The sequence below is a fragment of the Anastrepha ludens genome, chromosome 4 (assembly GCF_028408465.1).
Source record: "Anastrepha ludens isolate Willacy chromosome 4, idAnaLude1.1, whole genome shotgun sequence".
NCBI lineage: Eukaryota > Metazoa > Arthropoda > Insecta > Diptera > Tephritidae > Anastrepha > Anastrepha ludens.
Window position 1 is genome coordinate 81,853,782 of NC_071500.1, and position 18,330 is coordinate 81,872,111.

The 18,330-nt window shown below is 36.6% G+C and overlaps 1 protein-coding gene across 1 annotated transcript in view; it reads right to left on the bottom strand.

Moving 5' to 3' along the window:
- The window catches only part of LOC128861891 (protein furry-like), a 48,623-nt gene that overhangs the window by 12,562 nt on the left and 17,731 nt on the right, over positions 1-18,330 (bottom strand). The window contains exons 5-15 of the mRNA XM_054100268.1: positions 16,907-17,041; positions 15,157-15,328; positions 10,576-10,681; positions 10,095-10,236; positions 9,823-9,968; positions 9,568-9,733; positions 7,225-7,348; positions 3,731-4,255; positions 3,117-3,662; positions 2,924-3,060; positions 2,638-2,853 (exon numbers count right to left, since the gene is read on the bottom strand). Of these exons, the coding sequence (XP_053956243.1) occupies positions 2,638-2,853; positions 2,924-3,060; positions 3,117-3,662; positions 3,731-4,255; positions 7,225-7,348; positions 9,568-9,733; positions 9,823-9,968; positions 10,095-10,236; positions 10,576-10,681; positions 15,157-15,328; positions 16,907-17,041 (2,415 nt within the window). The remainder of the gene's footprint in view (positions 1-2,637; positions 2,854-2,923; positions 3,061-3,116; positions 3,663-3,730; positions 4,256-7,224; positions 7,349-9,567; positions 9,734-9,822; positions 9,969-10,094; positions 10,237-10,575; positions 10,682-15,156; positions 15,329-16,906; positions 17,042-18,330) is intronic.

Below are 18,330 nucleotides of genomic sequence, written 5' to 3' on the forward strand. Positions count from 1 at the left end.
GCACTGCGCCCATTTTTCGGTAGACGTGGTGGCCCTTCCAATTTCTTATGGCCCATATTGAACCATATGGACCTAGACGACATGTGGTTCCAGCAGGTCGGCGCTACGTGCCACACAGCAAACTCCATTTTATTCCATTTCAACTTCTACCCGCCCTTATTGAAAACCCCTATATTTATCACAAAAACATGTAATCTGAAAACATCCGATTGAATTTTTTGTAAACAAACAAACCCATTGTTTTGGAGCATCTGGACTTTTTTACACTTCTGCCGTTGCACCGGCTTTAATTTGGCAGTTTAGGGTTAGAAACGATAAAATGGAAAATTTAATGACGAAAAACTGGAGTATATAGAGCATATTCAGGTTATTTTTTTATGACAACACAGAAATGTTTAAACAACCTAAGCTTTTCTATTTATTATTGCAAGGGACTTGTTGTGGTATTTAAATATTTATGCGAAAACTTTTTTCATCTTTAAATTCGCTTAAAAACCTAGTTTGCCACTTTTTTCACCTATTTATAAAATACACTTAAAAATCTAGTTTGCCTCTGATTCGTTCATTATGTTTGTTGATGCATTAGTAAAAAAATATAATAAGAATTGGGTTCCGAGACCTCCCTCTTTCTGAGATATTCCACAATTTAATTGAAATATAATTATATATAAGAAAAGTAACAAGCATCGTTTGCCAAATCTGCGGTGGACAATGTGAAGAGTCCAGTCATGAATAACTTTAAAAAATTGACAGTAGTGATAGTAGTTTCTTGGTTTTAGCATTTGTTTTGCTTTTACCGTTTTACTATTTGGCAAACTGGAGCAGTGAAAATATTTCTTGCTATGTACGTAAGATGCTATCAGTCTTGAGATGGTTTTTTTTGACTTGAGACCATTTTCTGATAAGTGAGAATCACCCCAATTTGTATAAAATGTAAACGTAAAATGTAAGAAATACTGTAAAAAACGTGTAGTTTTGAAAAGTGGGAGCGGTAAATAATACCTTACGTCCAAACACAAAACCTTCTTGTCATTGTATGCATATAACCGTCTAGTATACGAATTTAGAGACTATAATGTCTTCCATCTGCTTTTACGATTGGAGGTTGGCGTTACAGTTGAGTGACCATGCACGTTTCCAAAAGGTTTCTTAATCTCAACGCAAATAGGCCCATGTCAAATGTCAAATAGAACCTAGAGTTTCTAATTTTTGCCGCGCTTTTTAATAAGTCAACCCACTGTGCGAAGTGTCGAAATGCTGATGTAACACATACATTTTCGGATTCAGATTAAATTTTAGACGTAGTCTAATGCTTTTATTGAAGAGGTTGAGCGTCATGTATATAATATATACGACTATGTGCACACAAGTGAAAATATGAAGTGCCTCTAAATTCGTGTTGACTTTTACAAAAATTTTGTTTGAGCATGGGCTACGATTTATCCAAGTGTTTGGCGTTAAAAGTTGCTCACTACATTGAAGCCGTATTGTTTTGCTGTCTTACTTTTCTACAGGCAGAATTAGAGATACCGACCGACAGGACTTCACTTGGTTTACAGGCTTTCAAGTGTTTGTTGAACATATGAACGTCTGACAGGTGGAAGCAACTGCGCACTGCTATTTGGCAGTTTGTGCATTCTTCCCGAAATACGCCGCTTAACCTTTTCCACCGCAGGTTGTAAAATGAATTACTGACTAAAATAACTCGCAGTTCGCGTCGGGTCTGGCAGAGTACAATTATAGAATGTGATGAACACCCGGCAATAGGACAGAGGTGAAATTGGAGGTTGTCATTGTTATCATTGTTGATACTGTCTTTGGTGGAATACAAGTTAAAGTCTTCAAGTGCTTATTCCACTTTGTCCGCTAATGCTGATGCACCTTTGGCTAATCTTCTAATTGAGATTCCAGTAGTAATATCAACCATTTTCAGATCATGACTGTGTACTGCTGGACACAAGGGGTGTGTCGTAGTGGTTAGCACTATTAATGAAAGAATTCATATCTACCGACCTAATTTTACTTTGGAGAATAGTTCGTCGTGTTTCAGTTTTAATGTCGTTGTCTCCACGATGTACAGAATGCAAAGGTGTGGCCAACATCAAACCGTTAATCGGCTCTTAGCGAAATTGTAGGAATCAGCTGATTTGCTGACATAATAAGATCGTTCCCACGACAGTCGGTTCTACGTAACCGGAACGACCCGGATTTATATTCGGCTGGACTGTCACTTCAGCAGCATTCCTCGTATATGCACCGGGAATGTTTATGCTGCTACAACAACAACAACAACATAATAATAATAAGAGATATGACAACGGTTGTGGCTGAGATTGTGTTGGTCATGCACGAAGACAGTGCTGATGTTACTTCGTTGCCGTTAGTTACTCTCACAATTTTGATTCCGTTGGCCAAATCTTATAAAATAATATAAAATTCTCGATTGTTGTTGCCTAGCATGGCTACCAGAATAGCAACCAGATAGTAAATGTTCGAAGCTGGGATTTTTGGTTTGAAGGTTATTGAAGTTGAAAGTGGTATATTTGTAATTGCAGGCGCATACACCTTCGTCGATTTTACACTGTTCCTACAACAACAAAAGCAGTTTTGCATTTGTTGTTTCTTTTCGCATATTACCTTTAGTAACAGTGCATGGACGCCCGGATACCCTGCCCATTTGAGCTGTTGTTGGAGCTTCTCAACTTTGTCTCGCGCATCAGGACGATCAAGGGGCAAACGATGCAGCACTCGAGTCAGTAAACGCACTGCCAAAAGGAATTCATGTTCATAATCACTTTCCAACAGTGAGACAGACAACCAAAATAATTGTGCCAGAATGGTCATTTTATCATCCTGTATTAGAGAAGAAAGATGTGAGAGTTAAAATACCAGTTGTATTAGTAAAATGTTGAAGGTCAATTACTTGTGTGGCACTATCGCCCAACATTTTCAAACTTTGCGCGCTGCGTGAACGCGAAAGCGCCGAGCCACCAAACTTAGCCGCATTTCTTTCCATTTCAGACATTCCCGACATGCCAGATGCGCGATTTCGCAATTCAACTACAAATATACACATATTTTAGATGCAGAATTATTTACAGGTTACCAAAAGAAACCTTGTTTGTCGCATGGTGAATTTGTGCTTTTCCGAGCGCAGTACGTTACCGAATAGCTGGTGCTGCGTGCGTGGCTAGGAACGGAGAAATTTGGTGATTGTGGTGCAATGCCGCCAGATGGTGACTTCTTGCCTGGCAAAATGGAATTCGGTCCTCCGTCTTTGTTGTTCAAATTCGGCGTGCTCTTGAAGATATCCTTCATTACATCCAGCGGACGGAAGTCGGAGTCCAAACTGTCAACAGCCGCCTCCAAAGTTAGTAACAATTCAGTTACATAACCTTGCATATCCTCGCCCTGCTCGGCAACGGTCTCCACCAAGCGAGATAATATATCGGAGAGCATACGTGAATTGATGGGCACATTTAGCGCACGAAATATTTGCAGACAACGGCCAGCATAGTGACGCGACGAACAAGATAGTCCCAATTGCAGTGCTGTTTGTGCCCAGCGCTCAGCAATGCGTGCCTGTGGGTAACTATCTGCAAACACTTTCACCATGTGCTTAAGGAAACAGCTAAGCTGTTCAGCTGACTTCACCATCCATACTGAAATGAAATTCCATCCAAGAAAAGATAAGAAAACGAAAAACCGTTGTGTTAAGCTCACAACTCACCTTTGGCTGTGATATCCTCGTAGTTCCACAATGGTTGGCACGTGTCTTGAGCAAGAAACTTTAACAAACTTTTGATTACATGTGAGATTAGAATGGTGGGTCCTGGTTGTGGTGGTGCATTTTCATCCGTTATTATTAATGGTACTTCAGAGTTTTCTGATGTATTAGGATTTATTTGCAAATTTCCAACATTCAAGACCACTTGATGCTGTTGGCCAGACTGTTGATTTTGCTGCTGCTGCTGTTGTTGTTGGCCAATCACTTGGCACTGTTGTTGCTGCTGTTGCGATTGTGACTGCAGCTGAGCAGTGAGTGGCGGTGGATGTTGCAGGTTTGTGTGTTGCGCTTGTTGTTGCTGTTGTGCTACTGTGTAATATGCTGTATGAGCATTTTGCACAGTTACGGCCGTCAGCGGCGCGACAGAGCTGACATTATGACCCAGCGCATGCATCCCACTTGAGTTCGAGACTGGCAAATTACAAGAACTAACGTTGTACAAGTAGCTGTCGAACTCTTGATGCGATTCTAAAAATAAAGTCGGAATAGTGAGTGTATTTTTTAGGATTTTTTTATTATAAAAAGTTTATTTAACAAGTTGTTGTATATATTTTTATTTATCCAACTAATTATATAAAATATAATTTTAATATAATTTTCACAAAACAAAAACAAAACGACTTTTTGAATTTTTTTGTTTTCTAACTAAATTACAACAAACAACAAGTAAATTAGAAAAAAAGAAACAAAAAGGAATTAAATGCAGTGGCACGTCAACTTCGAACACCAGAGGGACCTTTCCAAGATATAGCAAAATGTTTAATTTCTACCATGGAAACGCTCTTCATGGAAAAACTATGCGTATTTGTGAATGTAAGTAAACTCTGAAGTTCTAACTTCGAGATACATTCTAGCTTCTCATATTGTAAAGCTCCTAAACATTTTCCTGGTGTTCTAGCTAATGCAAGGCAAGAACTTAACCGTTTGAGTCCGGCCAGACAAATCTGGCCATCCTACAATCTGAAACAGACAAAAACCCTTATAAGTCTATCGAAACACTAACTAAGGCATATAATATCTCTTATCACCGGCCACTGCCTTTTGGGCACTCACGCACGTCGGCTCGGGGTTCCTCAAAACGACCTGTGCAGATACTGCAAGGACGAAGATGAGGAAGTATCGAGCAGGCATTTGCTGTGCAGTTGTCCCGGCCTAGCCAGAAGTCGACACGCTCTTCTAGGCTCTCTAACAATTGACAATCTTTCAGCACTCTCGGACCTGAAAATCGAATCTCTCATTAAATTCTCGAAACGAATTAATATTTTGGACAAAAATCTATAATAAAAATCTCGGTTAGGTGGGGAAATCATATAAAATAATGAGCTTTAGGGCAACACAACGGACCCAACTTGCGGTCTATGTGGCACTCCGATGCGGGGTCACCCTTAAACCAACCAACCAACCAACTTTGTTATACGTGAAAATAATTTTTCTCCCCCAAAAAAAAAAAAAAAAATACTACGCATTTCATCCCGGACTTTTAGGATATGCATAAGACAATTTTGCCGTACTCAAACGGTTAATGAATAATGGTGGCTTGAATTTTTCACAAAATATTCAGAAATGTGTTGCAATTTTTTGACGCAAGCTCCACACTTCAACCATTTCTCGAAATTTTGAAATTTGGATGATAGCCAAGGCCATAACAAAGATGAGTATTTTTAAATTTTTGTTGGGGCTACTTAACGTAATTTCTTCCAAAATAATGATTTCAAGGTTAAAGAGACTTTTTAATCACGGGCAATAAAAACTGCACATTATTTTTTTTAAATGAGACAATAAGCACATTATACATAGAAGCACACCTTTATTCATAGTAATAGTAGCGCGGCAAAAATCTTACAAAAATTCTGGGTATGCACATTTGTAGTCCATTCAATTTTGGTATAATATTGCGCCAGTTTAAAGTGGTTCAAATTTGCATTGGTCTTTGATAATTTTTCTTTTTTTTTTTTGTTAACGGTGCTTTACATTTTCTCCCACATAACGAATGTGTAATCAGCGACCCAAAAACATTCGAGTAGCTATTTAAATGAGCTTAACTCCCTCGAAGTTTTATAATTTAAAATTCGATCGTAATCAATGTATCTCAAAAGTTTAACTCCACTTTCCTCAAAACTTTTTTTTTTTAACTTACATATCGCTAGCTTAGAGTGAAAAGTTGCTAAGTACAAAAAAATAAAAATCTTTAAAATTATTTTCTTCAAGCATTTATTTCGCAACATTTCTAATACAATCCAAACGAATATATTTCCACAACGTTGTTTTTGTATTCTTTGGGACTTATCCTTTTTTCAGTGAGTATTTTATAAAATATAATCTAAAATAATATAATAAAAAATATTTTATAAAATAAATAAATCTGGTAGCTTGATTTTTTTGACAATGGCGCATTTTTATATGCTTACTGCTTGTTAGTTGTTTTTAGAAAAAGTGGACTTAGCAACTTTTTACTTTAAGCTAGTGATGCATGGTTATTATAGTGTACAATTTGAGATTTAATTTGAGTATGGGTTGAAATCTCCAGCCAGTTAGATTTTTGAGGAGTTAGAACCCCTAAAACACGTTTTTATGGGTTTTTATCTCACATTTTCTCAAAACCATTACATAGTAGGCACTTTAGGGCTCCAGAATCTCGTTCAGCTAACAAAACTAAAACCGAACCTATGTAAAAAAATGTTCTATGATATATGTAGGCCTAACAATGGCTATGACATTCCACTGAAAACAAAAACTGATTTGTTCTAAATTTATCAAATCTTCTATACTATAAAGGTGAATGTCTGTACGTTGTCCGCGCATCACTACGAAACGACAACAGCAAATGACGTAAAAGTTTTTATACATTCATATTTTCACCCAATGAAGGTTATAGGCATGTTTTTATGATGGAACTCCCTTCCCACAGCCCCCAGACCGCGCCACCACTCTCATTCGTCACTAATAATCGAATATTTGCTTAAATTTAATCCAAAAAATCTTAATTTTTCCTATTTCCCACACTTTTTATTTATTGCACACTCTAGACTTCATAATCCGCGTAGGCTGTTCTACTATGACCCAAATGCAAAGTTCAAAAACGGTTTGAGATAGAAAAATAATAAAAATTATTTTGCTTGCTATTTTTCTGATTGGTTGTTTTGATTTTATTCAACGAGGCATATCAACGGATGCCGGGTATTGTAATATTATATTATTAATATAAAATTATTTTCTATGAAATTATTGTTTGTAATTCTTTTATATACATATCCTAAATCCCTCAAAACTACTCCTACGCGAGCGGGGCCATGGGTTAAAGCTAGTATTAGAATATGATTCGATTCTTCAAATGGAAAAGTTAGCAAAGTTTAAATTTTTATGTATGTATATTGAACGTTATTTAATTTATCAAAATCATTGCTTAAAATCAATATAAGATTCATACATTAACGCACCTGTAAATACATTATCTATCACGGGCAAGGACGGCACCGACAGCCTCAAGTCAAGTTTCGTTGTTTCGCTGTTCAACAAAATACGAGCAACAGTCAGATGGTCATTATGCTCAGGCAAAACGATCTAAAGAAAGAAATGTGGGAAACAAATTAAATACATATTATTGCAATTTGAAATTGCATTACTTAAGAATACAGAAAATATAATAAATGTATGTAGCACATACAGTTACAGTCAAAATAATAGTAGCAAATACACGTAACGAGGAACAGCAAATTATTGTGACTTTATCGAGAACGTAAGGGAGCATACTCTCCGCTTTGCTTATGGATGCCAATCTTTGGTCCATTGCATTACACTCTCCAAGTTTACTACAGTCGTGTCTGGATATAGTGAACACTGAATTTTTTAAGGGGGAAGTCTACTGTGAATTTTTCAAAAAATCGATTTTTTTTATTAGCTTAAAAAATACTTTGAACCCTCTTAAATAAGGTACAATATGTGTTACAGCTGGCTAAATTTTTCTTCGTTGAAATTTCGACCTTTTCCTGAAGCGCTCCAAAGCTTTAAACGCTGAAAACTGAAACTTTAAACGCATTTTTCTCGAAACTAAGTTTTTGTATACGGTGTACACGATATCTCGAGTTCTGATAAATGAATCAGCTTAAAAATGTAATTATATATTCTCTGTAATAGTGTCTCTCGTCTGACATAGGATTTTTTTGATATCGTTATTTGTTAAATTGTTATAAACAATAGTAACATCAATTTTAGGCAAAAAAAAAGAAAAAAATTTCAAGAATTTTTTTTTCAACGCCAAAATTTTTTATCGACATAATCCTACGTCAGACGAGAGTCAATACTATGTATATGATAACAATATTTTGTTTTTTTGTTTTAGATCACCGAAACGTAAGATTTCATGTACACCGTTTAGGCACCTAAGAAAAGCGGGCCTGCGCTTGCAGAAGTGCCACAGCGGCCATTTTGAATATTTTGACTTAAAATTTTTTTTTCAAAAACTTAAATATATAATAAAGATAAGAGTTTAAATAGATTTTATGTACGAGCAATATTTTGTTAGAAATAAAATCCGGAAAATAAGCCTGTTTTTTCCCTTGTCACAGTAGACTTCCCCCTTAAAATAGTGAACCATCTAAAAATTCCTAAATAGTCAAAAAATTTTAAAAGCAATTGCTAGCAGAAATCAACAATAAAACAAACAAAATAATCAGACCTGAAAACGTGTATTCCCCTAAATTGTAATTTGACTGCTGTTACTTGAGGTTAGCGTTAGTTTTTTTGTTTTCTGTCGAGTGCAGATCAAGGCTTTTTACATATATTTAAAAGTTTATGAATGCTAAAAAATTGATAGTGCCTTCTATGAAATTCGTTTACTTGAAGAAAAAAATTTGAAATCATTGAGAAAGTCGGGAGAGGCGTTAGTGTTTCATATTTCGCGAACATATTTGGGGTAGAGCTAAATCAAAAAAAAATCATAAATAAACAAAAAGGGACGCAATATTATCTCTCACCAGATAATTTTAGCATGTAAGAGAGAAATCCTTAGAAAATGCGAGTATTTATTCCAATGACCTCTTGCATTTGTGAATAAGTATTTTGAGAAATTTTAGCAAATAAAATACGTTTTGACGGAAAATGTTAACCTTGAATTATTTGGGTACCCGGAACAGGCCCTGTCATAATTAGTTCAATATACCCAGACAGAAATGTAACTGAATTTCCCCATTTTTTATTTATTTATTTATTTACTGTTTTATTAAAATTCGACTTAAGTAACCGTTTTACAAATTGGCGTGACCATTAAAAAAAAAAAAATGACACAAAACAAAAACAAGTTTATGAACGAAAAATGTTAACCTTGAACTCTCTGGGTACCGTGAACAAGCCTTTTAGTAATTAATTCATTATATCCAGACACAAATGTAGTTGCATTTTCCCATTTTTTTATTTATTTATTTACTGTTTTATTAAAATTCCACTTTAGTAACCATTTTACGAATTGGTGTGAACATTTCAAAAAATCAAAAACACAAAAAAAAGTTTTTGAACAAAAAATGTTAACTTGAACTATCTGTGCAGCGTGAATAGGTCTCGTAATAATTAGTTCATTATATCCAGAAACAATTGTAGTTTGCAATTGCCGTTTTATGAACTGGCATGGTGTTAAAAGAAAAAAAAAGAAAAAAAAAAAACTGTATTCTTGATGACGGCACTGATATATATTGTTTTATATATATTGCTTGACTATATATTGTTTTAATATTTTTTGTCCGCATCTGTCTACACACTGAAGCCATGAACAGGCAAAAAATACTTACCAGTAAATTAATACAAAGCTGCTTGCAGTGCTCCCGTACAATTACACGCGTGTGGTCTAGACCCAAAAATAAAATGTGCAACATCAATGGTAAATGCAATGTCCAATCAATGCCCGGAATACCATCGACAACAATGTCTGTTAATAACATTACGGCAACATTGCAGCTAAAGGTAACATACGAGAATCGAAAAATATAAAAGGGGGAAAAATTAAAGGATTCATGAAAAAGGTTCATTATGTAATGGCTACTAACCGATGAAAACCGCTAATTGGCAGGCTGACGTCTGGCAGAAATTCAGTGAGCGGCGCAAAATATCCACCATACTCTGGCATGGGTAGCGGATGTGGTACTAATGGTGCATCAGCTGAACGTAACTCCACGTTCTCCTCCTGTCGTAACTGTTTATGTGCGGGCATAGTGCATTTCATATGGAACGAAAAAAAGGAAATAAATGCTTAAGTCGAAGGCTTAATTAATAATAAGTACGAATGCAGTATTTATGTAGCTGTGTGTGATGTGTTTACCTCAGCATCGTTAATTAAGATATCTTCTGGTCGGGGTAATATTGATGGCCCAGAGGCAGCACGAATTTTATCAGCTCCGCGAGGTGGACGATTATTTGTGGATTGTGTGAAGGCGCGTATACCGCTGTCGGATTTACAAGTTCTGCAAAAATTAATTTATTTCCCTTTATTGAATACATATATTCTTGTTTCGTAGAAAGTGATGGTTCGTTAAATAAAATCTTAATGGCTGCAAGTAAAGTATGCAATTGGATATATGACAGGAGTAGTTAACTATCATAAAAAAATTTTAAAAGCTTCAATTTAGGGTTCCAAATCGGTGCAGTATTTTCCAAATTTCAAAAAATATCCAGGATCACATAACTCCGAGATTTTCAAAAGTAGTACTTAGTATATATATTTTAACCATGCATTAACATATTCAGCAGAAGAAAATCAAAATATATGACTATTAAAAGTCAAAATATATATATTTACTTACCCTGTCTTAATGGGATCTTCCCCACTATGACGTTTTGTGTGTATTGTTCCTTTCTCTACGATTAAATCCTGAATGCGCGAGTCGTTGATGCCTCCAACTGCCTGGCCTGCCAATGGTTACAAAAAAAAACAAAATAGAAGCGGATAGTCAGATGCCCTTTTTTTTAAATGCTTTGCCAAGATATACAGTAGTAGGAGGTGTGTTCAAAAAGTATCGCGAATTTTGTGCTTTTTCAAAAATTATTTATTTATTCATTAATATCTACATATTTTGCCCCCTTTGAGATATTATGCACTTTGCCAACGTTTTTTCCAAAAATAATTTTTTTTTTATCTTGTTCAGTTCCGCCTTCGATTCCGTCTTTATCTCGTCAATCGTAGCGTAGCGTCGTCCTTTCATGGGCCGTTACGGTGGCTGTGGCATCATTAGTGTGTTGTTTTTGGCCAAAAAACCGCGCACAAACAACGATGTGTGAGCAAGGGCGTCATCGTGATGCGAGAGCCCATTTTTGTTCTTCCACAAATCCGGGCGTTTCTGGTGGATTGCTTCGCGCAAATTGCGCATAACTTGCAGATAATATTCCTTATTGGCCGTTTTACCCTGTGGCAAGAGCTCATGATGCACGCCCCTGCAATCGAAGAAAACGGTAAACAAAACTTTTACATTCGACCGAATTTGGCGCCCTTTTTTCGATCTTGGTTCGTGCGGCAGCTTCCATTGAGATGATTGAGCTTTGGTTTCCACGTCATAACCATAAACCTACGATTCGTCACCAGTTATGACTCTCTGGAGCAAATTTGAGTCGTCGGTTTTGGTAAGAAATTTTGCGGCGCCCAGTCTCATGCCAAAATCATTGAAAAAAATCAAATGGTACGAGCCAATCTATATGTCTAGGTCTTCAGCAACTTCTCTAACGGTGATTCGAAGATTGGTCAATACCATTTTCTTCACTTCATCAATTTTTTCGTCTGTTGTTGAAGTGCTCGGGCGCCCGGCACGCTTTTCGTCATTCACATCTTCTCGGCCTTCTGAGAACATTTTGTACCACCGATAAACGTTGCTTTAGTCCAAAGTAGCTTCTCCGTATGACACAGTCAACATTCGGAATGCATCCGCGCACTTAATTTAGCTTTTCACACAAAATTTGATACGGGTTCTTTGATCCATCTTTTTGAATAGGTAAAAATTGAAGACGAGCCGAAACACGTACAGGCAAAGCAGCTGCCAACAATTAACTGAACATTCAAAATGGCTGAACTCATCGGCATGAGTGAGAGACATGAGTACCAACATATCGCCAGAAAAAAATTGAGATTCGAATATACGTAACCTGCGTATTGAAAATTCGCGATACTTTTTGAACACACCTCGCATATGGTACGAACACCAAAGAAATATTGAAAATCTCTTCACACACAAAAACCAGAAAACGTTATTGAAACGCCGCTACTTTCATAAAAATTTCATTTTCGTGTACTACGAGTTTTTAGCTTCATTATGTAGTTACATTGATTCGGAGCAGAGGACGGCCATAACATTATAGTATTGCAATAGAAAATAGCTAAAGGTTCAGGATTACTGTCTCCTTTCTTTCCCAAGTATCTTACAAAAAAGTTGAAAATGTCATTTTGGCTCCAAGTTTCGAGGTGTAAGTTCCAAAGCGCTTTAAAGGCGGGACATTGCCAAGTCTTGCTGCCATTCAAAACCGATTTTTTAAGCTTGTTAAATAAGTGCCTTGTAGATGTCTGTAGTCAGCTGTATAGAAGCTTGGAAGATTTGAAACCATCTAGAGATCCTTCGGCATGCCACTCAATGAATAATGAGCAACAAACTAATCAATGAGCGACAACAGATTGACCACTGTAGGCAACTCTGTAACTACCTATATCGTCAGCTAGAAGGCAAGATCTTCCTAGGTAGCGCAATCGCAATTGACTAAATGTTTCATTGCTGGTAGATTCTCAAATTTTGAAATTCATTATAAATAAAGTTTCGGCTTTTATTTTGCAAATTATTACATATTTGGATTATAAATTATAACACTCTAATTGTCAATTCTTAAAATCCAACTTGGCGGTCTGTTAAATAGCCATTAACTGCAACAACCACGATATTGAAATGACTTTTGGGATATTTTTTTCTTTAGAGAGCACACTTTGAGTACGTATGCCATTCTTTGTAACTACAAGGTGGCGCAATTAAAAAAAAAAAAACTAAAAACTTTGATTCTTCTTGTGGATTATTTTTATTTGGTCTTTTAATTTTTTATATCAAGTCGAGAATATGATGTCATGTAAATGGCCGCCGCCACAGTTGATTGCCATTTTAGCCCTTTTTATGGCATTTTCCATCACTTTGGCCAAAACTTCCGGCGTTAGGTCCTCACATTCTTGACGGATATTGTCTTTAAGAGCTGCAAGAGTCTGAGGCTTGTTGACATAAACCCACGACTTCAAAAAGCCTCACAAAAAGAAGTCTGGAGCGGTCAAATCAGGCGATCTTGCTGGCCAGTGCAAATCGCCAAAACGTGAGATTAGGCGCCCGGGAAATGTATCCGTCAGCATATCGGTTGTGGCACGTGCAGTGTGTGCCGTTGCACAGTCCTGTTGAAACCACATATTTTCCAATCCCAATTCATCAAGTTGCGGCAAAAAGAACTCGTTGATCATTGCTCTGTAGCGCTCACCATTCAAAGTAACCGTTTGGCCTGCGACGTCTTCGAAGAAAAAAGGTCCGATGACTCCTCCAGCGAAAACAGCACACCATACAGTGACTTTGAGCGGGTGTAATTCGTTGTAAAGACCGTCGACTGATACCCATTTACGTGGCACGTCGTCTGGTCGATGTCGACGGCGCTTCCATGACATCCTCGGCTACAGCAGAAATATTCTCTGCAGAACGGCTACTCCGGGGTCTGCATCGCCTGGCAGCATCTCGTGTTGTGCCAGTCTTTTCGAGGCGAGCGGCTAAACGTCGCAATGTTTCACCAGTAGGCGTTGGACGGCGAGGAAATCTGCGACGAAATTCACGTTGTGCCAAAGTCACCGGCCGATTATTGGTCAAATAAATAGTCAGCAGTATTCCGCGTTCTGGAGCAGTATAGCGTAACAATGTTTATTAACGTGTATTTCGCATGTGTTTACTATACAAATGTCAAAACACAACTGACATTAGGGGCCAATCGCAAAATTTATAGCATTTTCTGATAGGAGGATTAATTTAGCGCCACCTGTTATTTAGATTAACTTCTAAAATTTTATCTTTAACCTGTCTACTTTGTATATACGAATTCTGGATCTGAAGTTAGTTTTGTTAGTGTTGTAACGCCTGAGGAAGTGGCAGTACTATTTATGAACCACTTTATTTTAATCTATTGATATTTTTTAAATTATTTTTCTTTAACTTGGCTCTCCTGGACTCTTTCATTGGAACGATTGGGCTTTGGTTTCGATGTCATAACCATATACCCAAGTCTCGTCACCAGTTATGACCCTTTTAAGACCATAGTTGACGTCATTCAACAATTCCTGAGCGTTGCTTATGCGACGTTGTTTTTGGTCAAAATTCAACAATTTTGGAACGAGCTTCGCTTCATGCTCAAAATTTCCGAAAATATTGCATAGTATGAGACAACCGATATGCCGACATCTTCAACAACTTCTCTAATTGTGATTCGACGATTTTCCATAACAATTTTCCTCACTTTCTCAAAATTTGCATCGGTTGTTGATGTGCTGGGGCGTCCAGAGCGAGCGTCGTCATTCACATCTTCCTGGCCTTCAGTGTAAAGCTTGTACCACTTGTAAACATTTTTTTGACTCAGGGTACTCCACCGAATACCACTGTCAACATTTCAAGTGTTCTTGCGCACTTAATTCCATTTTTTACAAAACATTTGATGCAACTTCTTTGATCAACTTGTCTTATTTATGCCTCTCACATACAAACTAAACATGCTCTATTCCTAAAACCGTGAACATATCTTCGAGACGAGTATAGCAACATAAAACAAAAATAATAATCGAAATTCGAACGTAACCCGCGTAACTTGAAAATTCACCTAATTTTTTGAACACACCTCGTATTCTACACCTAAATATTATCGTAAGTGAAGACGAAATTTGTTAAGGTGTATGTTAACTCTAGTACTGTATGAAAAAGCCTTCCGAAGAAGGCATCAGATCAAGCATGGCAACTTATAATTTTATGTGTCTGCAGAGGACCTTGTCTGGCCAATTCAGTGAACATTTCACTGCAAGAGTGTCGACTAGCCCATAATATATGTATATTTTACTTTGACACGCAACGAAAAAGATTTTTTTTCCTTTACCAATAATTTAAAATAAAACACCCTATACTTATACACGTTGCATCAACAATCACAATTGAATGTTTCCCCTATAACTGAAAAAAGCGATATAACTACTAAAACTGTGATAAACTGCTGTAGTACAAGCATACATACATACAAATATAAGTACATAATTGAAGAAACGTAAAGTATGTATATAATAATAGTCCCCAACCTTCCGCAATATATGTTTTTTATAGGTATGTGTGAGACGAAATTCGTGAACTTACCGTCAGCAGAATGGCTGGAAGCTTTCCGCATGCTTGTTAAGCGATAAAATGGTGGTGTCTCGGTGCGTTCAATTAAGCAATTAAGTGTCTCCACAGTTTGTAGTTCTACCATCAGCTCGTCCAGCAGACGGTCGGGACAGGTGCGGGCAAGATACAGTGCAACGCGCTTCGCCTTTTCAGATATACAAACAAATATCGTGGTTGGATATGTAAAATAAAACAAATTTATTCATATACGAAGGCCACTATTTATGTTCGGAGTCTAATAGTCATGGATGTTACCATGGAATAGTTTAAGTTCGACTGAAACTGAACTTTATGTAACTCGCGCACGTTGTAACTTCTCATAAATTGTACGATCAACGTCAAAGGAAAGTGTTCACCATATAAATAAGTTTAGACTTTATTTATTTACCTTTTAATTTCAATTATTTTACACGGTTCAAACGACAACAAAAACCATATAAAGCAAAGTTTCAAACTTTGTATAAAATTTGTAAGAATTTGGCAATTACCACCAAAATATCAAATTTTTACACAGAATTTCTGAAAACATTTCAAGTACGAGTATTCAATTCAGTATCTCATTACAATTTGGTATAGTCAAATGCAAGTTTCAAGCAGATCAAAAATCACACTGATTTTTGAGATTTTTTTTGGTCCCGGTCTTGTGCATTTTCTACATTTAACGCCTACTCCACGTGTTTTTAGATGGAAGAAAACACCCAACACCGTCAGCTGAAAAAATTGTCAAAAATCAACGCGATAAATGATCTACATATAAAACAGCATACACGAAATTTTTCTGAAAATTCTGAGTTTGAAGTTCGAGACTTCACTTATATTGTTTTTATTGCAGTATAAACTATATTTTTATAAAAAAATAATTGAAATTACAAACTTATCAATATGTGGGGTATGTATTTTGTAAACCTATTTGCAATCGTATTGCTTTCTTTGACTATTCTTTGCTATTCTAATTTTTATCACACTCCATTCGTTAATTACAAATATTTCGTATTTTTAACTACTTTTAAATTTACCATTGTAGGAAAGGGGGACGTAACGTGCGTCCAATTCAAATGGCATTTATACTAAATTCCGTAAAGATGCCCCACTCACTTTTTACGTGTATTTTTCTTTGCAGGCAGTTAGGCAAACGCGGTAGTAATTTTAATCGTATGGGAGGAAGTAGGCTTGGGTTTTGTAGCATTTCAATTATTTTAAGGTTTTTTGGTAAAAAGTTTTAAAATAAATTTATATTTACTCGAAGGTAAGCGGTGCCACGCCTATATCTCAAAAATTGGATATAAGCTTATTTGAGGAAAAATTCTAAATTTACTAATTACTAAAATAACGTACTTTTTGCTTTAGTTGTTGCATCAGTTTTTGGGCAGTATCCAGATTTTGAACGACGTTACCGAAATTTTAATTGCGCGAAGGCCCAGCGATTACGCTCCTTAATTTTAATTTTTAAGATTTAAGACTTTTTTACTTTTTTTACACAGCTTTCAAGTAAATGCAAATAGTACTAACCGCGGTCAAATATCAAAATCTTTAGAATAAGTTCGAAAACCTCCAACTTATTCGTGGAAATCTCTCCTAACATCTAATAACATTTGGGCGCGCAATATAAAAAGTGACCCTCGCATAAGCGAGCAGAGTGTAAATTTATATAAAAAAGTGTTATTTCATTTGTCGCTGTTGATGTGGAGGTGGTTTTATTTTTTCTGTTTTGACTCTCACTTACATATGGCAAAAGTTCATTGGGCGCCATGCCACTCATTATAACCAAGTACCGTAGGATCACCTTGAGGTTGTTTGGCCAGAACTGGCAGAGTGTGCCCCAGAGTTCTTCAATATCACGGGGATGTGAATCAGAAAACTGAAAATATTTAATAATCACGTTAATTAAGAAACAACTCAGTGCATAATTGCTACGAAGGAGTATATTACAAGGTGCGCCATCTTTTATGCCGGTATGTAAACGCTGAATAACTTTGTCATTTACCAACCGATCGACTTCAACATACTATACAGGGTGCGCCATCTCGAGCTTCGGTATGGAAATATTGAATAACTTTGCTATCCATTGTCAGAAGGACTTGAGAAAAAATAATTTGGAAACGTCAATTCAGTACAATTTTAACGATGAATAACTTTACACTTAAAGAACGCGCGGAAATTGTGACCATGTATTTGGAAAATGGTCGTTCAATTGTACTTGCTCAACGTGCATACCGTCGAAAATACCGCGGTCGTAAAGTGCCTTCTGATAACACCATACGCAATCTGACTAAAAATTTTGAAGAATCGGGGTCTGTAGCAAATCATCAACGTGTTTCAGTTCGTAAAAGACGCTCCAATGAAATGGTTGAAACTGTCAAGCAGAGTGTTTTGGAAAGCTTTTTGAAGCTAAAGTTCCCTGGTCGGTTGATGTCGAAAGGTGGCGATGTTGAGTGGCCTCCAAGATCGCCGGATTTGACGCCGCCGGATTTTTATTTGTGGGGCTATTTAAAAAGTAGAGTATACGCCAACAAGCCCACTACATTGGAAGCGCTCAGAACCAACATTAGATCTGAAATAGAGGCAATATCACCCGAAATGCTAGCAAAAGTAATGGAAAATACGAAAAAAAGAGCACAATATTGTGTGGCTCGTAAAGGTGGTCATTTGTTGGATGTTGTGTTCTAAGTGCAGTTGAAACAGATTGTAAAGGAGAAAATCAAATAAAAAAACACCAACAAACATTCAATTTTGCTAGTTGCTAAAGTTATTCAATATTTCCATACCGAAGCTCGAGATGGCGCACACTCTACATGTTTTCGATATGTCAATTCAGTACAATTTCAACCATGAATCACTTTACACCGAAACAACGCGAAATCGACGCTATTACCCCCGAAATGCTTGACAAGGTGATGGCAAACGCAGAAAAAAGATCGCAGTTTTGTGACTGGTAATAAAGGTGGTCACTTGATTGATATTGTATTCAAAAAATAGTTTTAATAAATTGTAAATTGTAACCAAACCAAATAAAAATACCTCACTTATACAAATCAACAAAGTTATTCAATGTTTTCATACCGACATAAAAGATGGCGCACTCTGTATATATATATATATAATTGGCGCGTACACCCTTTTTGGGTCTTTGGCCGAGCTCCTCCTCCT